A 24,144-nucleotide genomic window follows, 5' to 3' on the forward strand; every position below is an offset into this window, starting at 1 on the left:
GGTACCCATTGTTAGTTGTAGCAGCTGCTTATTTCAGTTATAATATCACCCACCTTTATTGTTACTGCATCAGTATCTGTATCAGTATGGCATCTTTATTGTGGTTTTCTTCCTACTGAGCTCCTCTAGGCTAGGGACTATATCTAACTTCAACTGTATCTGTGTCTTGACTACCTAGCACAATGCCTGTAAAAGGGTGAGTACTCAATACATCTTTTTCCAATGATTATATTACAGAACCCGAGAGAATGCTAGTTGCCATGCCTTGCATATAAGTAGATAACGCAACAAATATTTGCTGCATAAATAAGCAAATCAATGATATTCTGTTTGTAATGCAATTCTGTTTTGCAAAGCTAAATAAATGATCTATCTATAGTTATTTCGTTCTTTGGACCTATAAATATGAAATACAAAATTTTATTTTCATCAGTATTTCATAGCAAGAGGCCAATTCGACTCAGTATATAAGGTTAAGAAATATCATATGAGTAATTCATTTGGAGTTAAATAAGTATTTATCTATTAATAAGGACAAAACATAGTTTCGTGTTAGGTTTACTTCCTATGTTAAAACCATTAATGTTGATGAATAACAAATGAATTTTTACATATTTATTTCTGCATCACATTTTTTGCATTTCACTGCAGGGACATGTGGCAGTCAATTATTTGTATAGTGCTTCCACCCCAAGCTTGAAGTCATTTCTCCCTCATGATTCAAGTATAAACAGAACTCTCATATATGAATAAGTGTTGCCAAATTTTAGTGCAATATTATATAAATGCCTCATTGTGCCACTGGGTAACTTTGAGTATTGCATTAATTTTTTTAAATTTCATTTATTAAAAAGAGTTAATTCAGTTTGTTTTGAGTTCTTCTTGCTCCAGTTGCAATAGATTTGCTTAACATGGAAAGAGGTTTTGATATTTATCCTTTATCCAGTTAAGAACTAGCTCTTAATAGAGCCTGTGTCCTTTCTCCAATGCCGTTGAATGTAGAGATTTATTACCACTGAAAGACTAGTCCATACATAGAAAAAAAAGAAAAAGTCTAGTTCATATATGAAGTTGGCATATTTGTATTGAGGATTATCTCTTAATTCCTTGACCTTCACAGTTTAGGTGCCTAACACTGTGTAGTGTGGACTGTTTTTTCGTAGTTTATCACCTCCTTCCCTCTCCCTACTCTCAATCAGTAAATATACTACATCTTGTTATCTTCTGGCCTACTCATCAAAGAGCTAATATAATGACCAAATCAGTACTAAGTTTGAACAGAAGGCATGCTACCAGTTTAATTTGTTAGTCTTCTTGTACATCCACATTGAGTGTATATTACTTACCTGAGGGCTTCTGAAGTCACTGTCTTAAATCAAATGCAGTGTAATTCAACAAATGCTTAGAGAACATGAATATCACATGTCTTTAGGTATAGACTTGCAGAGATGGCAGTGTATAATCCCTCCCCTTCTGGAACTCCCTGCTTTTGTGAATAATATACATAAGCACATAATCATAACTATAATGTATTGAATACTTGCTCTGTGCTATGTTTAAACACATAGGATATTAAAATGGCATTTATTATCTTGATTTCTCAGAGGAGGAGACTGAGTTTCAAGAAGATTAAACAACTTGTTCAAGGTCACAGTCATTAATTGTTGTACCTGACATGTAAACTCAGCTTTGTGGGCCTCCCAAATGCCTATGTCTTAGGCCTCATTGAATCACAGCAGGAGTATCTACAAGGTAGAGAGGGGGGAGGAATCAACTCTAGTTATGGGAGTCAGAGAAGCAGCATTTGAGTTGGGCTTTGAAAAAATGTTCACCAGGTAAATAGTCTAAAGATGAGTAAGAGATCCTAAAAATTTTCAACATTGAGAAAGGCTGATAAAGGTGATATCTTAAGGCAGGAAGCATTTTAAATTACTGAAGACATATCTCTTAGTGATATGACTTATTGCTTTCAGTTCAGCATAAGCATATTAATTTTCAGGGAAAATATATGAAGCCTGATAAGCAGCTCCTTCCTAATGTCATTAAATGTGATGTTTCATTTTTCATGTTTTCAACTTATGTAACTGAAATTATACTGTGTATATTTTCCTATGACTTGATATTTTGCTCAGAATTGTTTGTGATAACCCACTATATACTATGTGATGTGTGGATGTGTGAAACCATACTTTCCTCATTTATTTCACTACTGTTTCAGTTTTATGAGTTACAAACAGATTTACCTAATGTTATGTCAGTGAGCTTTTTGTAGCTTCTAGTTTTTTTTTCTATATAAGCAGTGCTACTGTAAAAATTATTATGTCTCCCAATTGTATATAAAATATAAAATTATTTGCATATAAAAATGACTGTATGTCTTCTTACTCTATGCCTAGGAATGAAATTCTGAGGTCATAAGGTAGGTAGAGAATAGAAGGAAAATTTAGGGCCCATGACCTTTGCAGTCCAGTGTCACACCAGTGGTCATGTTACTTATGTGTCAAGAAGAACTTTGAAGATGTAGTTAAAATTACTAATCAGCTGAACTTAAGATACAGAGATTTTCATAATTATCTCAGTAGGGTTGATGTAATCACATGAGCCTTTAACATAAGCAAAAAACAAAACAAAACAAAACAAAACAAAAAACCCATTAAAAACGGAGCAAAAATCAGACCAGGAAATGAGAGAGATGCATGTGATGGGAATGGGAAGGCCACAGGGTTTCAAAGCATGGAAAAGACCTGACATACCTTTTCTGGCTGGAAGATGTAGAGGCAACACGAAAATCATGACCATCTGTTCTCTTTCATAGGTCTATTTGTCCTGTTTTTGTTCTAGTACACGCTTTGATTACTGTAGCTTTGTAATAGGTTTGAAATCAGGAAATGGGAGTCTTCCAAGGTTGGACTTCTTCAAATTTGTTTCAGCTCTTGGGGTTGCTTGAGGTCATATAAATTTTAGGACAAATTTTTCTACTTATTTCTGCAAAAAAATGACACCAGGATTTTGATAGGGATTATGTTGAATCTGTGGATTGCTTTGGTTAGTATAGACATCCTAACAGTATTGTCTTAAAATTCGTGAACATGAATGTCTTTCCATTTATTTGTGTCTTCTTTAATTTCTTCCAGCAATATTTTATAGCTTTCAGTGTGAAAGTCTTTCACTTTCTCAGGTTATTTCTAAGTATTTGACTATTTTTGATGCTATTATAAGTGCAATTGTTTTCTTAATTTCTTTTTTTGTTTTGTTCACTAATATGCAGAAACAAAATTGACTGTTTATGTTGATTTTGTTTCCTGCAACTTTGCTGAATTTATTAGTTCTAACAGTATTTTTTACTGTGAAATCTTTAGAGTTTTCTACATATAAGATTATGCCATCTGCAAAGAGGAATAATTTCACTTCTTCCTTTTCAATTTGAAGTCTTTTATTTCTTTTTATTACCTAATTGCTCCAGCTAGAACTCACATTCTGGTGTTGAATAGAAGTGGCAAGGGTGGACATCTTGTTTTGTTTATGACCGTAGAGGAAAAGCTTTCAGCTTTTCGCCAGTGAGTATGAAGTTAGCTGTTGGCTTTTCAAATATGGCTGTTATTATGTTGAGGTGGTGTCATTCTATTCCTAGTTTTTTAAGTGTTTTATCTTGAAATGGTGTTGAATCTTGTCAAATGCTTTTTTGCATCGAGATGATCACATGGTTTCTGTCCTTCATTCTGTTAATGTGATATATTAAACTGACTTTGATATGTTTATCCATCCTTGCCTTCCAGGAATAAATCCCATTTGGTCAGGTTTATAATCCTTTTAGTGTGCTGTTGGAAACAGCTTGCTAGGATTTTCTGTGGGATTATTGCATCAATATTTATTAAGGATACTGGTTTTCTCTTATATTATCTTTGTCTGGCTTTGGTATCAGGGTGATACTGGCCTTGTAGAATGAACTTGTAATTGCTACCTACTCTTCAGTTTATTGGAAGAGTTTTAGGAAAATTGATGTCAATTCTTCTGTTTGGGAAAATTCTCTAGTGAAGGCATTTGGTCCTGGGCTTTTCTTTGTTAATAGGTGTTTGATTACTGATTCGATCTTCCTACTAGTTACTAATCTGTTTATATTTCTTTTTTCTTCCCAGTACAATTGTTAGATTGTGTTCTTCTTGGAATTTTTCCATTTCTTCTAGGTTATCCAATATGCTGGCCTATAATTGTTTGTGATATTCTCTTAGAATCCTTCTTATGTCTGTGCCATTGGATGTAATGTTCCCTCTTACATTTTTTGTTCTTTTATTCTTTTTATTTGAGTATTCTCTCTTTTTTCTTAGTCTGGCTAAAGCTTTGTCAGTTTTGTTGAATTTTTTTTAAAAAACAACTTTTTGTGTGTGTTGTTTTTCTATTCTCCATTTTCTTTGTCTCTGATCTTTATACTTCCTTACTTCTGCTAGCTTTGAGTTTAGTTTGTTTTTATTTTTCTAGTTTTGTGAGGTATAAAGTTAGGTTGTTCATTTGCAGCCTTTTTTTAAAAAAAATCTATGCATTTAAAGTTATAAACTTTGTTCTTAGCATTGCTTTCATTGCATCCAATATGTTTTAGTCTGTTGTGTTTTCATTTTCATTGTTTCAAGGTATTTCCTAATTTCCTTTGTGACTCTTTCTTTGATGCCTTGGTTGTTAAGAATGTGTTGTTTAATTTCTACATATTTGTATATTTTCTAATTTTCCCTCCACTGTTGATTTCGAATTTCATTCCATTGTCATTAGAAAATATATTTTGTATAATTTCAAGCTGCTTATATTTGTTAAGACTTGTTTTGTGACCTCATATATAGTCTCTCCTGGAGAATGTTCCATGTGCACTTAAGAAATATGTTCTGTTGTTATTGGATGGAGTATGCTCTTTCTGTCCATTAGGTCTAATTGGTCTATAATGTTTCCCAAGCCCTATATTTGTTTATTGATTGTTGGTCTAGTGTTCTATCCATTGTTGAAAGTGGAGTGTTAACATTTCCTAATATGTTAGGAAATATTGTTGTTGATGTTGTATTTTCTTTTATTTATACACTGCTGGATTTTTGTTTAGTATTATTTTATTTATATTTTTTTGCATATAAAATACAAAACTAATAGAATCCCACAGGTGTTATTTTTATTATTGGGCACTCTAAGTATTCTTTCTTGTCCACTATTCCTTCTTTTAGCAATGAGTTTTCAGAAATGTATTAAAAATTACCTTGTGTCAGGACACCTGGATGGCTCAGTGGGTTAAGTGTCTGCCTTCGGCTCAGGTCCTGTTCTCAGGGTCCTGGGATCAAGCCTGGCATCAAGATCCCTGCTTAGTGGGGAGTCTGTTTCTCCCTCTTCATCTGCCCCTCTCTCCTACTCATGCACCCTCTATTGCTCTCAAATAAATAAAATCTTTTAAAAAATTACCTTTTGTCATTAATTTATAACTTGATTTTTTTTTTTTTGGCTGACAAATGTGATATACCTTAGTAAACATTCTATGACATAGTATGTGATCGATTTTAGTAAATGTTCCATAAATTAAAGCAAAATTTGGAGAATGCGTAGAAATCACCGAGATAAAACAGGGGTTTTGAGTGGTTGGAAGGGTTACAGTAGTCCAAGCCAAAGTGTAAAGGTATGAACAAAGGCAGTGCTAGAGGTAATGGAGAAGTAGTAAGGAATATGGAAAAGTGTTAGGAAAAAAACCAACTGAAACGATCAACAAAATGCAGTATCAAATCAAACAAAAGTAAACATCTAGTCTCCCAAAAGGCCATTTATTCCTCATGTATCAGTTTTGGAAAGGATTATTCATCTTTAGTAATTCTGTTGAGATGTATCTTCAGCTGTCTTGGTGACGAGTTTTTTTATTCTTATTACATATTGTAAAATTTAGTAGAAGAATATGAGTATTTGAAACTACTTTCAAAATTGACTTTTTTGGGTAACTTTCTATTTTTTTTTAAATTTTTATTTATTTATGATAGTCACACAGAGAGAGAGGCAGAGACATAGGCAGAGGGAGAAGCAGGCTCCATGCACCAGGAGCCCGACGTGGGATTCAATCCTGGGTCTCCAGGATCACGCCCTGGGCCAAAGGCAGGCGGTAAACCGCTGCGCCACCCAGGGATCCCTAACTTTCTATTTTGATACAATTTCAGATATACAGAAAAATGACTAGAATAGTACCAGAAACTCATGGATGCCCTTTACCTAGAATTTTACTTGCAACAGATGTTAACTTTGTCCCAATGCTTTATCATTCTCTCCCCCACCTTCTTCCCTCTCATCCCCCTCTTTCATATTCTAGTTCTGAGAGTAAGTTGGAGATACTGTTGGAGACATTGTGTCTCCTTTCCTTTAAATTCTTGAGTGTGTTTTAAGATTTTATTTATTTATTCATGAGAGAGAGTCAGAGACATAGGCAGAGGGAGAGCAGACTCCCTGCGGGGAGCCTGATGGAGGAATTGATCCCAGGACCCTGGAATCATGCCTTGAGCCAGAGGCAGATGCTCAACCACTGAGCCACCCAGGTGTCCTAAGTGTGTATTTTTAAATGAGGAGTTGATGATCAAAATCAGAAAACTTCACAATGATACAAAGATGTTATCTACTCCATACTCCATATTAAATTTTCAACAGATGTTCCAGTAATATCCATTGTGGCAGTTTTTCCCTAGTCTAAAATTTAGTCAAGAATCATACATTGAATTTAGTTGTCCTGATTTTAGTGTCTTTTAACCTGGAACAGTTCCTCAGCCTGTCTTCCTTTTCTTTCCTCACATTGTTTTTAATAATCTTTTTATTTTGAAATAGCTTTTGATACACAGAAAAGTTACAAAGACAGTACAGGGAGTTCTTGTACATTCCTCACCCAGTTTCTCCTGATATTAACATCTTATATAACCAGTGTACGTTTGTCACAACTAGTAAACCAACATTGATACATTATAGTTAACTAACTCCAGACTTTATTTGAATTTTAGTCCTGTTTTTTCTGCTAGTGTCCTTTTCCCGTTACACAGTTCAGTTCAGGATACCACACTGCATTTAGTCATCTTACCTCCTAGTATCTTCTGTTTTGTGACAATTTCTTAGTCCCTCCATGTTTGGGATGATCTTGACAGTTTTGGGAAGTATTACAGATATTTCCTAGAATGCTCCTCAATTTGGGATTATTTTTTCTAATGCTTTTCTCATGATGAGATTGGAGTTGTAGATTTGGAGGGAAAGGCCACAAAGGTGAAGTATCTCATTACATTATATCAGTAGGACATGATATCAACATGACTTAATGCTGCTGATGTTAACCCTAAAAATTGGCCAAGTTAGTGTTTGCTAGGTTAAAATGGTCAATATATGGTACACATATTCTTTAGTAATATGGTGAGATTTTTTTATATTTGGAGCTATAATGTTAGATGCATAGAGTATTGAGATTATTATATCTTCCTAATTAATTGAACCTCTTATTAATGAAATAAGAATTATTTATTTCTAGCAATCTTTTTAAATTTAAAATCTATATATTTGCTATTAATTGTGGGTCCACTGGCTTTTATTGGGTTTAGTTCTTTGCTCTTAGTATATCTTTGCATTCTTTTCTTCTGAACTTGCTAAATCCTTAAATATTGATGTTTATTGTAAGTAGCTCATGGATGAATTTTAATTTTTTTATACAAAGCGACAGTATGATTTTAATCGGGAACATTTATTTCATTATGATGTGCTTTAGTAACGATTCCTCTGGATTTATTTCTTTAATGCTTTTTATCTGCTTCACCCTTTTTTCCTTTAGTTTTTTTTTGAGTTGGTTGTATTTTTAAAACACTACTCCACAATTCTCCTTTTCTAAACTCTAGGTTCTAAAATCCTTTAAAAGTTGTAGTGTGGTGAAAGTATTTACACATATTTACTTAGTTTATCAAATTCTGTTCACTTAAAATTTTTTAATAAGATTTTATTTATTTATTCATGAGAGACACAGAGAGAAAGGCAGAGACATAGGCAGAGGAGTTAGCAGTCTCCCTGCAGGGAGCCTGATTCCAGACTCGATCCCAGGATCCCACGATTACGCCCTGAGCTGAAGGTAGATGCTCAATCACTGAGCAACCCAGGCATCCCTCTATTCACATTAAAGCATCTTTTACTTTCTTCTTGGACAATCAAAGAACATCAGAAGATTTGACTTAAATTCTCCCTCTCCTGACTAATGCTATCATTTATATTTGCTATTCAGTTTTTAACATTTGCATTCTTATAGTCAATATTTATTAAGATTTCTATTTTACCACCTCCTTTATTGTTCTGCTTTTATTGCAGACTTCCCATCTGTAATCATTCTCCTTCAGTTTGAAGTCCTTTAGAAATGCCTCAAGCAAGCATGCTTGGCTGTACATTCACTCAGTTCTTATTTGTTTAAAAATATTTGTGGTTCATGATTGCTCTTACACTGTATATATTCCTAGAGTGGCAGGTACTTTCTTTTAAACCTCTGAAGATATTTTCACTTGTCTTTCAGCCTCAATGTTCCTTCTGAGTAGTCAGCCCCCATTTGATATTCCTTTTTTTTTCTTTTAAGATTTTATTTATTTATTCATGAGAGACACAGAGAGGGAGAGAGAGAGAGAGAGAGAGAGAGAGGCAGAGACACAGGCAGAGGGAGAAGCAGGCTCTATGCAGGGAGCCTGACGTGGGACTTGATCCCGGGTCTCCAGGATCAGTCCCTGGGCGGAAGGCGGTGCTAAACTGTTGATCCACTCGGGCTGCCCTGATATTCCTTTTCTTGTAGGTCATCTGCCTTTTCTATCTGGCCCATTTGAACATAGACCCTTCATTTCTGGTGTTTTGCTATGTCTGTCTCATGGGTATAGGTATAAACTTTTATTTTATTATATTTTTTATTTATGCTGCTTGAGATTCATTGGACATTTGAATCTGGAAATTGATTTTTTAAATCAGTTCTGAGGTTTCCCAACCACTCTCTCTTCAAATATTCTATCTTCTCTGTTCAATCTTTCTTCTCCTTCTAGACTTCTGATTAGATGTGTATTAAACTTTTATCTTTGTTCTCCAGGTCTGTAAACCTCTTTATAATAGTTTCCATGTCTGCCTCTCTTTGCTGCATTATGGATAATTTATTTACAGCCATTTTTCAGCTTTACAGATCTTGCAGCTCACTAATTCTGCTGTGTTTAATCTCTGTTTCAATCCATTCGCTGTGTTTTCTATTTCTATTACTGCTATTTCCAGAATTTCCAAATTTTTTATCCAAGTATTCTTGATTATTTTTATAATCTTTTGCTACCTACTCATATTTCCATCCTTCTCTTTAAATTTAGTAGGTATCTTATACATGTTTACATTTCATATATTATGCATAATATTTCCAGTATTCTGTGTTTGATTTCGTAGCCTGCTGTTTCTGGAGACTAATACCTGGGGCACTTTTTCTTCAGTGTTTTTATGCTACTTTGAGATGAACTCATATGTATTTTTAAACTTTTAATGTGAGGATATTCTGAGATGTAGTTTGAAGGCAAATTCTTCAGAGAGATTTTACATTTACCAGATACCTATGATCACTTTATTAAACTGAATTCTTGGTTTAAAGTTATTTATAACTACCCAGGACATTAAAATTAAGGCAGCAAGAATGGTTGAGTTTGGAATGATTAAGAGATTTTTTTTTCTCTTTTATTCATCATCAAGTTTTAAAGCAGGGATTTACTTTGTAGGTCCCTCCAAAGCAGATGTTTTTATCTAATTATGCTATTATTAGGCAGCATAGTCATTGTGATGTAAGCTTTATGTTGGTATTAGTCATTTATTGAATTGTCCACCTTGTGAGTCCCCCCCATACCTTTTTTAATCTCTCATTTTTATGTCCCAAGGAACCATAGAAAACAAACCCAAGATCAAATTCTACAGGGTCAACTCTGCTTGTCTTTCTGCTTTTCTGTCTTCAACTTCAAGTTGGTCCTTACTTTTTTGCCAGGTTATTAGAACATTTAAAAGATTTTTTTAGCAAATTTTATTCAGCATTTTAAAGTATTTTCAGGTACATGTTCAGGCAGGGTGTTTAGTTTGTCATAACATTGAATATGTAAATCTTGAGATTCACAATTAGAAGAAAAAATGGTCTGGCTAGGTTAGAAAAAATAACTGATTACTGGAAGGATGCTAAAAATAATGTATGTAATATTTAAGAAAAAATGTACGTGGATAAATTACTTGATCTTTTAGTCATAAAGACCTAGAGAAAATGGAAAATCCTGACATGTACAGTTACCCTAATAGGGAACAAAGATCGAGGGAATACAAAACTTTGTGGTCGGCAGTTTCCACATAAACTATGAGATGGCATTCTTAGGTTGAGACCACATGATGTTCTCTTGAAGAAAATATTAGAATAGAAAGAAAGAAGGAATAGAGGAGTTTTACAATAAGTATAATTTTACATTAATACATTGACAGCTCAGATATTTTAACTTTTCATTCTTTTACTTTTTTCCCAGCCAAGATACTAAAGAGTCCAGTTCCTTTACACATGGAGAACAGGGGATTATGTATTTGATGCATACATACTGGCATAGATTATCAGAGATGAGTTATATTCTTGAGGGCAAACATACTTGTTGGGTTCTAATTCCATAACTTGTAGTTCCCAGGATGAACTGAAGAGTCTGAGCTATGATTTGTGATGAGACAAAAGAAGTATGAATTATATCATGAGAGTCTTAGGATTATTCTTTGGAGGATTCTCATGGACTTGTCTCTGTATTTCCTCATGTAAAGTAGGGAACCATCTACACACTTTTCATTTTCCTGGTGGGCTTTGCTCTTGGTGTCAGTTGAAAGCTATATGAGCATAAATATACCAGGGAGTTTTACTTTATTTTTTGCTTACGTGTTATATATTCTTGTTATATTTGGAGCACCTGCTATGTGTAGACATTTAACACTGTTGGCTCACAAGAGGTCTATATCATGAATTTTACTTGAAAAAAGAAAGAAAAAAATATGTGATTGTAAAAGTTAGGAATAGTTACATGCTAAATTTGTAGTACTGACTTTAAGTGGCATAGGAATGCAGAGAAGGCTGAACTTTGTATGAGATTGACCAGGATGAAGTTTCGTGGAACAAATGGAACTTTATCTGAGCATACGGAAGGTTTGAGGTGAAATAGGGAACAGTTAGTATGCTGAGGTATATTAGGGCGTGTGAATGGACTCAAAGAAGAAATAAGCACAGATAAGTAACCATGTTGATGACAGGAGAAAGAAATATTGTAAACCAAGATGATGAATAGGTTTTAATCACATAATGGAAATCTTAGAACCCCTGGGAGAAACTTTTATTATAGATATTATTATATTAATTACATATGGTAAGCAATGAGAGGCTATTGACTATTCTTGAGCAGAGCTTGACATGTTGAAAGTGATGAAAGTTTAGCTTTATTAGGAAATGTGGATCTATAGGATATACTCAAGATTGAAACTAGGAATATATTTTATTAGGAAAGCACCCATCAATTAGTAGCATGCTATTTATTCAGTTCCATAAAAATGAAATACATATTAGTTTATATAATAAATATTAATATATATTATTAATGTATATACATATCTTTTGTTATTTTAGAGGAATTCCAGGGAGGAAGTGTGGTACAATCATACTTACTGCAGAGGAATTAAACTGTTGCAGGGTAAGTAAATATTTCTTTGATTTAAAAAGTATTTCCAGGGCACCTGGGTGGCTCAGTGGTTGAACATCTGCCTTTGGCTCAGGTCATGATCCCGGGATCCTGGGATTGAGTCCTGCATCAGGCTCCTCACAGAGAGCCAGCTTCTCCCTCTGTCTATGTCTCTGCCTCTCTTTCTCTCTCTGTGTCTCTCATAAAGAAATAAAATCTCTAAGAAAAAATTAAAAAAATAAAAATTATTTCCAAAACTTATTTGAAAAGGTATTTGTGAAACTATATACTTAGGTGATTAATTCTTGAGTAATTTTAGCAAAAAAAAAAAAAAAAATTAAGACTACATTATATAATTCTGTAATCTTTAAAACATCATCTTAGATAGTTAGAGAGACTACATTTATAGTCCAAAAGGGATATTAGTTATTTTAACAGTCTTCTTAAGGAATAGAAATTATTAAAATAAAATAATGTCAGTATTATTGAGGGGGCATTAATATTAGGAATTATCAGTTTTACCAATCAGTTCAGTTCTTGCAAAAATTTTCAAGATTTACATGTAATTTTCTAGGATATTTCTAGTCACTTGACTTTAGTTTTTTTGCATAACATACTTTTTTTTCCATAATTCTAATTGAATTAATTCAGGATTTATACAAGCTCCCATCTTTTATTAGCTTGGGAAGCTCACGTTTAAAGAAAGGACCAACTACCACTCCAATGAGGAATATGATAACATAGTGTAGCTCAGTATTTTTAGAAAATTGCTATTTTTAGTTGTGATTTGCTGATATAGCTATTGACTCATGTTCAGTGATTTTACTATTGTCCAGAAATGAGGTGATGGCTTTGACACTCCACACTGGAGGTAAAGATAGCTCCCTGAATCTGAAGTCAGTATTGTCTATTCATTGTGGCCCAGTGGATCCCTGGGAATTATTTCTAGGGTGGGAAAAGAAGTTTGCCCTGATTAAATCTCTAGGGCTCTTTATTTTCAACTTCTGCTGCAGGATTTTAGAAACAGAAGTTCCCAAAGAATACTAAAAAAACTTAATACTTTGACATTATAGTTTTCATATAGAAAACTATTATTTATTTATCTGAATATGTAACTTGAATTTCTAGAGTTCTTTTCTTTAAAGATAATTACTGTGGATTTCTATACATAATATATATCTGAGGCAATATGGTCAGAAATCTGTATGATACTACTTGCTAGCTAGTGATGGAAGCTGGATTTAGGCAGGGTAGGGCTGTTTGTCGAGATCACAAAAGTAAAGTATACTAACAGTGTTGTGGAGATGATTAAACAAAATACTAGGATTTAAGTAGCTAAAATGCATCTAAATTGAGGCACTCTTCTTCCTCCACCATCTATGTGCCCATGGATGGGTCCGGCCACCTCAGTCTGTTTTCTGAGATGCCCATAATCTACTCACAGTATAAGGGCATTAAAGACCATCAGACTGAGTTGACTTCTGATTTTGCTCTGAATTTGTACTTTGTTTTATCAAATCACTCGACTGTTTTACCTTCCATATTTGCAGGGGGGAAAGAAGTCAGACATGTGAACCAGTCACTAGAATATTAAAAATTGTTAATTGACTCCTGTAACATTAAATCTGAAAATATAACGTATCTGAAAACATTTTACGTATACTACGAATACATTACAAAAAGTAAAACACAGTACAGAAATATTATCTACTGTCTTATTTTTTGGTAAATTAGCACAACGATTTCTTATAATTCTATCATCTAACCATCTTTTATGCTTCTTGTCTCTAAATTTATATATGTGCATATAATATGTGTTTTGTATAGCGAGGGAGAGAAGAGAAAAAAAAGTTCAAGCTCAATAAGATACATGTTTTTTGTGTTGACATTAACGTGCTATTTTGTCAAAAATCTTGACATTTAGGAGATTGTGTGTAAAAATGCCAATGAACACATTATTTTTAGTTGCATTTCAAAATAGAACCAAGATACCAAGGGCATAGATTGAGTATGGCCAGGTTGCATCTTAAGTACCTTCCACTTTAAATTCTGTTGTTTTGCTTGGAAGAATAGGAAGAACAGGAATGGGCATCCCTGGGTGGCGCAGTGGTTTGGCGCCTGCCTTTGGCCCAGGGCGCGATCCTGGAGACCCGGGATCGAATCCCACGTCAGGCTCCCGGTGCATGGAGCCTGCTTCTCCCTCTGCCTGTGTCTCTGCCTCTCTCTCTCTCTCTCTCTCTCTCTCTCTGTGACTATCATAAATAAATAAAAATTAAAAAAAAAAAAAAAAGGAAGAACAGGAATGTTTCAATGCAAATGACATAGAATCTGTTACTTACTGATCTAGAAGCATTTTTACCACTCTTTCTACTACTAAAGCTTTTAGAATATCTGGAATTATATTTTAATATTTTTAATAAGTAAACACATTTATTATACTTTATAACTATAGATCTAATATTTAAAAAATACTGCTTAAATCTTGATCTAACTTAACTTACATATAGTATGTTCTGATTCTTAGCTACAACCTTATTGATAATCAGCATCATTAAGATGTATAAACCATGAAATAATATTATTATGCTAGTACAGTAGAATAAACAAATATACTCAAAGCAATGTTTATAGTTACTTCAGAAGAGAGAGTGCCTTTTAAATGAACATTTAAGGGTACCTTAAAAATATCGGGCATTATCCCTTAGAATCTTGAATCAAATAATTTTATTTCACATTTGACATCATATAAGTTGATGTTTTTTTCCCCCCTTGAAAACACATTAACTTGAGCACAAGCTTTGGAATCAGGACACTTAAATTTCAGTCTTGTCTCTTTCAGTAGTCAGCTGAGTGAGGTTATAGTCTTGGAGCTTTAATTTCTGCATTTATAAAATGCTAGAAGTCTTAATATCTCCCCCCAGATCATTACTTCTCAGAATAAAAAAGGGGCAGCACTGGAGAGATGCGTAAATTATAAATTTATGCAAATGTTTATTTTTGGTGTGATAATTTTAATTTCAACCTTGTATTACAGCTTATTTAAAATGCAACTTTTGTAATATATCTAGTCAAATGCCAGTGTAACTAATTAATGTAATTTTGAAGTTATATTAGGATTATTTGTTTACTCAGTATCTTAAAAGTAGCTTGAAATTATCCACAAATAATATTTTTCATTATGATTAATTGATTGATTGAGTCCATAATATTCACAAAATATGTGCTCATCCTTAGAATTGATGCTTGGAATACAATGGTGAGGGAAAGCAACAAACAACCTTGGTCCTTACCTTTAATGTACAAGTAGTTTGTGGGAAAGACAGACATTAATCAGATGACCATGCAGGTAAATATGTCATGATATATACTAAGTGATCCAATATGAGAGAGTACAGTGGAGAGTCTAATTTTTATTGGGGAGGGGGTCACTGCAAACCTCTTTTAGAAAATAAGTTTTAAGCTTAGCCTTAAGAAATGGTTTGCCAGTCAAATGAGAGAATTCCAGTGGAATGCACTGGAACTAGCTTGTTAAGGTTGTGAGGAGGGAAAGGAGTGTGTCTGGTGTGTGGTGGCAAAACGCTAGGACTGAGGGATAATTGAGACAAAACCTTGCCGAATGAAGGTGGAAAAGGCTATTCAGACCTCATTTGATGCTGAGCTTTGTAGACCATCTGAACGATTCTGTGAACGATTCTGAGTTTATCCTAAATCCGAGAGGAAACCTTGGAGCATTTTAAATTATGAACAAGATTATTTCTTTTAGGGTTTGAGAAAATTGCGATGTCTGCTGAATGGAAAATGGGTTGGATGGTTGCAGGAGTAGAAGGGGAAGAAAAAATTATGCTGCTGCGCATGGCCCAGGGAGAGAGGAGTTTGGCTTAGACTACAATAATGCCAGGGTAGCCAGAGTGAGGACTTGAGAAATGTTTTAGAAGGGGAATGATATGACTTGGCTTGATAAAGGGTCAAGAAAAGAAAGGAGTCAAGGACAGCTTCTTGGAACACTTTGGGTGGATGATGAATCGTTAATTGAGCTGGGAAAATTTCAAGAGATGCAAGTTAGATTTGAATTAGTTAGAAGTGCCTGTGAAACATTTGAGTGGATCTCTACCCTAGGAAGTTTGTTATACTGGTGTGGAATATTGAAGAAAAACCCTAAAATTCTTTCCGGTGGCATGAAGCACAAGAGAATAAAATAAAACAAATTTGCAATGGTGATTATATATTTCTAAAAGTAAGTGAATGCTGGTCTTCCCTCAGCCCCTCCTACAAAATTAGATTTCATTTGTATTAGGTACAGATAGAATCCCCAAGTTACTCACTTGGATAATCGAAAAAAAAATTTCCCTAGGTTTATTTAAAGCAATAATTCTTTTTATTCTTAAATTTTTGCTATTTATTTATTATTTATTTATTTATTTAATTTATTTATTCATGAGAGACAGAGAGAGAGAGAGAGAGAGAGAGAGAGGCAGAGACATAGGCAGAGGGAGAAGCAGGCTCCCTGCAGGCAACCTGATGCAGGAATCCAACCCAGCACCCCGGGATCATAGGCTTGAGCCAAAAGGCCGACGCTCAACCACTGAGCCACCCAGGCTATTTTTTATTTTCAATCAATTATTTGTTTTGCAAATCTTAAGGAATATAATTTGAAAAATTACAACTTGGTATCATGATGAAAACTTGCTTTAATGATATTTAATCTCTGTGAGGATTTATTCACAATCATTTAAAAATGTGTACATTTCGTTAACCTATTGCACATTTTGAGTACATCAGAATGTTTTTTGGTAGTTTGTGTTTTGTTCCAGATGCTTTGGGAGAATGTCTCACAAGAGGGATTTTTTTTTTTCCTCTGTTGCAAAAACAATGCCCTTGTCCTGTGTTCTTAGAAAACCATTATCTCCCAAGGACATTTTAATATATGTGAAGGTGAAAGGGCATTCAAACCAGACCAAAACAAAACAAAATCCAAAACCAGTCCTCCTCTTTCACTTTTGCTCTGATTTTATAGTTTGTCAGGGTGATTTTCTTACTGCTTCCTTAAAGAAGTAAGTAATTTGATCTTTCAACCTCAAATTTGAAAAATGAACATGGGTGAGACGTTTGAGGTGATAGAGGTGTTCATATTTTTCTTGCCTCTGTTCTTTTAATTTTCTTTAAAATGTATATTGGTTGCTATGCCTGTTCAGAAGTGAACTCTATAGAGGCGCCTGGGTGGCTCAGTGGTTGACCATCTGCCTTTGCTCAGGCTGTGATCCCAGGGTCCTGGGATTGGGTCCCTGCATAGGGCTCCCTGCAGGGAGCCTGCTTCTCTCTGCCTGTGTGTATGCCTCTTTCTTTTTCTGTGTCTGTCATGAATAAATAAATTAAATCTTAAAAAAAAAAAAAGAAGTGAACTCTATAATGAGTGTTCCTCTGGCAGAAGTTACCACATCTGTGCTAAATACCAAAGTAAAATGACACTGTACCAGTGCTTTGAAAACCAGAAATCTAGAGCTGTGAACTTTTCCAAAGGCCAAGATACCTTCTTCATCTGTCTAGTCCCAGATTCTAGCCTGATTATTGCTTCAGAAATGTTTGCTAAGTAAGTATATGAATGAATGAATGAGTGAATGAATGAATGAATGAATGAATGAAAAAGAGAGATAATGTTCTCTTGTGTAGTGTCCCAGAAATGCTAAAAGGAAATAATGAAAATTTTAGTTGGATGTTTAATAAGTACTGCTGGACTCTGTGAGATTTAAGAAAAAAAAGTGCTGAATAAGAGAGTGCCTTTTAGTCGACACTTCCACTAAATAGTATTTAAAACTGCAACCTCTTGATTGAATCTGAATTACTTTGACCCTCCATCTCTTTCTAAAATTGTTAGCATCTCCTTTCAGTTAAAAAAAAACAAAAACAAAAACAAAACAAAAACAAATCCAAGATACTGATTTTAATTGTTAAATTACCATATATTTTCCATCTCTTAAAGGTGCTCATCCTATGTAATTGAACAGTTTTAACTTCCTCAATTTATGATACTACAACTTGTTTACTTATAAGCTAAACTGTGTAGCTTATGAGTGCTTAAATATTTACACCAATAAAAATTTTGTGATGTGTTTGGCATAAAAATTAACATCCAAAGTCATAAACTACAGATAAGCATGGAAGTGCTTTACTTTCCTTGAAACCCAGTATAATAGGAATTATCATTTAAGACTTTGTGATGGACTTGTGTATAATTTAAAAGGAACCCTTTTTTCTGTGTGTGTCTTTCATGAATAAAATAAATAAAATCTTTAAAAAAATAAATAAGGGATCCCTGGGTGGCACAGCGGTTTGGCGCCTGCCTTTGGCCCAGGGTGCGATCCTGGAGACCCAGGATCGAATCCCACGTTGGGCTCCCTGCATGGAGCCTGCTTCTCCTGCCTGTGTCTCTGCCTCTCTCTCTCTCTCTCTCTCTCTATCTGTGTGACTATCATAAATAAATAAAAATTAAAATAAATAAATAAATAAATAAAAGTATCCCCCCCCCCCTCAGATTGCAAACTTTGTGGTCAGTCTCTATCTGTCTTGCACTTCATTTAATGAGCAAAGATATATTAACATCTAATACATGGTAGATATGTAATTGATGCTTAGTAATTATTTCCAGAGAAATTAAAAAATACTTATGTTTTAAAAGTGTGTAGTTGAATAATTGGAGATGGAATGAAGTTCTTGTATTGCAATATTGGATACCTATATTATCTACTTAGTATCACTTTTCCAGGGAGAAATGTTAGAGGTTTTTAAAAAGTAATAGTTCTCTGACAAGAACAAAACTTCCAGAGTCAATTTTTTAGTCTCACAATCCTTTAAAAAGTAATTTTATGTTGTCTGAGATTCTTGCACACTTGGCCATTTGCATTAAAGTGGTGAATTTGTTTTCTTGTCAAGTCTTGCTTGTGATCTGCAGTTTCTAGTTATTTATAACCCAGGTTTTGAGATATTTTATTAATTTTGTCTGTAGGATGCTGTTCTGATGCAATTTTGTGCGAACAAATTGGACAAGAAGGACTTTTTTGGAAAATCAGATCCTTTTCTTGTATTTTATCGAAGTAATGAAGATGGCAGGTAGATTTATCTTTTATGTATTTTTACTCTCTAGTAAGAATGATACTTGAACTATTATATTTTTCTCACAGAAGCTCAGTAAATTGATAAACAGTAAAATATTTTGGTATTTTAAAAATTGATTTGATTTTGCATCTAAATAACAATGTGTAATTTTACAAGCATTTTATATGTTTTGTATATTTAAAATGAATGATTGTCAGCTTCAAAGAAACCTCTCCTCTGTATTTTCCCTAAAATTATAATATTGCCTTAATAGTACCGAAGAATTATATTCTTGTGGAAATCTCAAACACTAAAACTAATGTGTTTAGTTATAAAATTGAAGTCTTAAACCATTTTCTTGGAGAAGGATTAGGATTTTATGGGCTGCTTTTTATACTGCAGGGTTTGAGAGGTTTTTTTCCAATAATATTTGTCTAGCATGCAATAACATTTTTCATTACATTTTAGTAATTTGAGTATTTTTATTTATTTATTTAATTTATTTTTTTATTGGAGTTCAATTTGCCAACATATAGCATAACACCTGGTGCTCATCCCGCCAAGTGCCTCCCTCACTGCCCATCACCCAGTCACCCCAACCCCCTGCCCACGTCCCCTACACTACCCGTTGTTCATTTCCCAGAGTTAGGTGTCTCTCATGTTTTGTCACCCTTACTGATATTTTCTAATTTGAGTATTTTTAGTCGTCAAGATTAAACTGGTTTCTGTGTGATTTGAGATTGTACCCATGAGTTATAAAGTATAATATAATATGTTCAATTCTACCATTAAATATGTTTTATTATTTCTGTGATTCATGCTGTACTGTATCTGTGGGAAAGGTTAGTGGTAAAATTATGGGCCAAGGTTCTATCACTTAGATTTCAGTCATGACTGTGCTACTTAATAGCTATGAAACCATAGGCAAGTTTTTTTAACCCATATGTGACTCAGTTTCCTCATCTGTAAAATGGGCTAATAATCATAGCTACTTCACAGTATTGTTGACAGTGAGTTACTGCACGAAAAAACAGAAGCATGCTTAGTACCTAAAATGTAATTGTTAGCTGTTATTATTATTAATCTTAATGTATAAGTTTTCCTTAACTGTATGCAATAAAATATTAGCTAAAAGGGAAAATGTTATTTTAAGGTTAAAAATGAAGGGAAGAGAGTAAAAAAAACCTGTTACTACTGCTACACTTACAGATGAAATTATACATGTTAATATTATGTAATAAGTATATAAAATGTTACATAAAAGTAGAAAGTTTGCTATTTAGAGTGAATACACTGGGCAGGATAAAATGATGCTTTACTTATTGTGAGATTGTTTATGCAAACTACTGTTCACACAGAAACTGTTGGTTATTATTGCACTTTTCCTACTTCTGTCCTATCTTTGTGGTAAAAATGTCAGAGTAGTATTTGCATCTGAACACTACTTTTACCCATGTGGAAAATATTGGACAATAAAAAAATTAATCATTTCCGTAATTAATCACAAACCAGTCATTCAGTTTTCTCTATTAATGAGTGGTTCAGGATTTTCTAGTCACAATGCTGTCTTTTCCTTTCTGAACTATTTGTTTTCTTGTTTTCTCAATTTTCTGTTTTTATTCTTATTACTTTTGTTTATAAATATTTGTTGTACAATTATAGAATTTCAGTTTCTCACACATGTAATATTACTGATGAGGTTTATTTATGAAAATTTATTATACTTATTATGCTTATTAAAGTGGAAGTATTTATTCATTAAATGAAATGTAAATGTTGAAAAAGTATAATTAATAAAAAAATCGCAAGGCATTTAAAAACAACTGTTGCTAAAATTTCGTGGGTCTCATTTCAGAAAACTTTCCACTTATATGTACACACAGAAAACTAGGTCACCATCTATATCCAAATATATATTTTAAAGCATATATATGAGTGTATTTATGTATATTTGTTTTGTTTTCATGAGTTTTGAATGAGTAAAAGTGCTTTTACTCCTTACTTTTTATGTGTCTCTGTTTTTAGCTGCAAAGATTTTAGTTTTGTTTCTAATATTTATTTGAATATGAAGCTGTTTCAAAAATTGTCTTTTGCCTTGTTTGAAGCTTGTTTTATAAGATAGAGAAAAACTTAGTTTTTCCTAGGAGCATTACTAAAAATCTTTAACAATACATGATTATAAATTTATTTTCTTGTTGTCACATTTATTTAGCAACTTAAACTGTATTTATAATTAGGTAATAATTTTCCCTTGAAATACCTGTTTTTTGGCAAATGGTTTCATTTAAACTATTTTAATGAGGCTATTTAATAAAAATATTTTTCTTATAATACTATTTATAATATATATGCAGTTATATTTATGCAGCAATAAATAAATAACTTGCCAAGGTGAGTCACTTAAGAGCAAATGTTTCAAGTGTTAAAGTATTTAAAAGTATTATTATGGCTGGTGATATGAAGAATATAATAGAAGTTTTGATTTAATCATGAATAAAAGGGCCAAAAAGTCAATAGATTTTTTTGTTGAACATGTTCATTTGAAGATAGTCAGTTGATTGTTCTATTATCTACTCCCTGAGGGGAGCCTGCTTCTCTCTCTCTCCCTCTCTCTCTGTCTCTCTCTCTGTCTCATGAATGAATAAATAAAGTCTTTAAAAAAAAAAAAAGTACTGTTGACCTTGTACAAAATGGGTTTAAACTCCACAGGTCCACTTACACCTCGATTTTTTTTTAAGATTGTTTAAAATAACATTTTCTTTTCTCTAGCTTACTTTATTGCAAGAATACAGTATATAATACATATAACATACAAAATATGTGTTAATTGACTGTTCGTGTTACCAGTAAGGCTTCTGGTCACAGTCAGCTACTAGTAGTCCAGTTTGGGGAGAGTGAAAACTTAAATGCAGATTTTTGACTGTGTGGTAGACCCATGCCCCTAACCCCTGCATTGTTCAAAGGTCAACTATATATATAGTTTTGTCCCTATGAATTTTTTAAAAATATTTTTGTGTACTATCTTTTCTCATTTGACTCCTTCTGTTTGTTCCCTTTCTGCTCCTCTTTTATTTCCATTGTTTTTCTTCTGTTTTATTTATTATTTATTTATTTATTTATTTATTTATTTATTTTTCTTCTGTTTTAGATACTATATGATAACCCTTTCTGAGTCTGCTCAGTCTGTTCTCAATCTTTCTTTTCATGCCTTTTGCCCCTAAATTGTTTGGACGAGTCAACTCTGAGAGCTTTTGCCCACAGATACATTCTCTTGAGCTCTGTCCATTTAGCAGCAAGAGTTTGTTGTAATTGGACAAGGATACTACCAGGGAAGAGGATGGCACTCATGGCATAAATCTTTAATGAATAGTGGATCTTTTTTATCTTTCTGTTTGATCTCTTAATAGAAATAGACTCTTCTTGCTTGAGAGGAGGAAAATGGACTCGGAGTCTTTTCAAAATGAGAGTATTTTCTTGTGGATGTTAGGTACGGTATGGTCATTATGGTCCTTATGTAATATCCTCATGTTCATGATTGTTACAGGTGTCCTAGTGTTTGGAAAACATTACTAAGGTCTTAGTGAGGACTGGGTTTGCATATCATTCTGACCAAAATCATTTTGTAGCTCGTGAACTGCCACATGTATTTACATTAGGCCAGAACATTTTCAGGAGCTGATCCATGTATGAAGATTTAATGGTTTGGTAGAAACAATACTGAAATTTGAATCAGAGAACCAACTTTACCACTACATGGATTTTTTCTCATTGTGTATTCTTTAGATCTATAGAGCCAACAGTTTAGGAACCATAAACTGAGTTTCTCACTATAAATTCATGATGTTTATCTTAAATGGAGCCCTTGGGCCTCTCCAGGAATCTTACTTTTTGCTTAATCCATCAGCTTTTCCCCTCTCTGAGACACTTCACCACTTCTGCCCACTTCCTTTACTGAGGATCATGCTTTTCATTTCATAAGAAAATCAAAGAAAAAAAAATCGAAGCAATTGGAGAACTTTCTCATGATCCCATCATAGCATCTCCCATATACTCTGCCTTCTTGAAGGTTCCCAAGGTTGACTCCTTCATTGATGCCCTGGATCTCAAGCACTTTCCTCTACTTAAGGACATTGCCTCAGCCTTTCTTCTCTTTCTCTTATGTGTCATAAATTGTTTCCTATCTGTTGTATCTTTTCTAGAAAATAGTCTTGCTATTTTTCCTTCAATATTGGAGTGAAGAATTTGAAACAAAACCACAAATCTTTCTATGGATTAATCTACCCCTGAAGCTATCTGCACTTTCTCTTTATAGCTAAATTCCTCAAATTTATTCTTTACACACTTTGTCTCTGTTTCTCTTCTCTGTCTTAAATCCATCCCAACCAAATTTTTGTCCCCAACTCTACGACAAGGTAATTTTGTTGAGGATGCCAATGACCTCTTAGCCAGAGATATTTTTCACTATTGTAATATGTCATCACAATTTTTATAGAGATCATTTATAAAGCAGCTTTAGAATTTATTGAATCTGCAAAAGATTATTTTTCATAAACTTATTGCAAAATCTCATTGGTTTATATTGTAGTGAGCTTATCTTTAAAGTTTTAAAACCACAAGTCTATTTTTACTAAGTCATATACCAGCCACAGGGAGACTCACAACATTTGTTCTACACAAAAAAGAAAGAGAAAAATAACTACTAAAGCAATATATCATAATCGAATTATGAAAATAACTGAATACCCTTTTTTGTTTGTTTTTACAGTTTTACAATTTGTCATAAAACAGAAGTTGTCAAAAATACTCTAAATCCTGTATGGCAAGCATTCAAGATCTCGGTCAGAGCATTATGTAATGGTGATTATGACAGGTAAAATAAATGACAACTTTTTGGAGAATTTTGGATATTTACTGTAGAATTTGTATCTAAGAATCTAAACTTTTAAAAAATTAAGGTGTCTTCTTTACCTATGTGAATGTGTATTTAGCTTGGCATAGATGATTTATTCAGAATTTTTTTGAATAACTTTTTTCTTAATCCATGATGATTTGGGGAAGAGGGAAAATTTGACTAAAGTTTGGTGAACTGATTGATTTTCCAAGACTAAAATATGCAAAATGCTAAAAATAGATTAAATATTAGTTTCTTTTAATATATTATTCAAAAATTACTCTAGAATTTTAATTGCCTCAATGCTTGCATTTGGTATTATCTTTCTAGGGTGGAATAAGTAAATATACAAGAGACACCCTGAAAGAAAAGAAAATAAATTGAAAGTAAAAATCCAATCTCTTTATTATTTTATTTATCATGTTACCTGAATATTAGAAAAATGCAAATTTATTCTAT

The 24,144-nt window shown here is 33.3% G+C and overlaps 1 protein-coding gene across 3 annotated transcripts in view; it reads left to right on the top strand.

Annotated features, from left to right (window-relative positions):
- CPNE8 (copine 8) overlaps positions 1 to 24,144 on the top strand; it is a 360,644-nt gene that overhangs the window by 100,302 nt on the left and 236,198 nt on the right. For all 3 annotated transcript variants that reach the window (XM_025455580.3, XM_025455581.3, XM_035707441.2), the window contains 3 exons: positions 11,654 to 11,717; positions 18,706 to 18,809; positions 23,560 to 23,664. In XM_025455580.3, coding sequence (XP_025311365.1) covers positions 11,654 to 11,717; positions 18,706 to 18,809; positions 23,560 to 23,664 — 273 coding nt within the window. The remainder of the gene's footprint in view (positions 1 to 11,653; positions 11,718 to 18,705; positions 18,810 to 23,559; positions 23,665 to 24,144) is intronic.

Source organism: Canis lupus, chromosome 27 (genome assembly GCF_003254725.2).
Source record: "Canis lupus dingo isolate Sandy chromosome 27, ASM325472v2, whole genome shotgun sequence".
Lineage (NCBI taxonomy): Eukaryota > Metazoa > Chordata > Mammalia > Carnivora > Canidae > Canis > Canis lupus.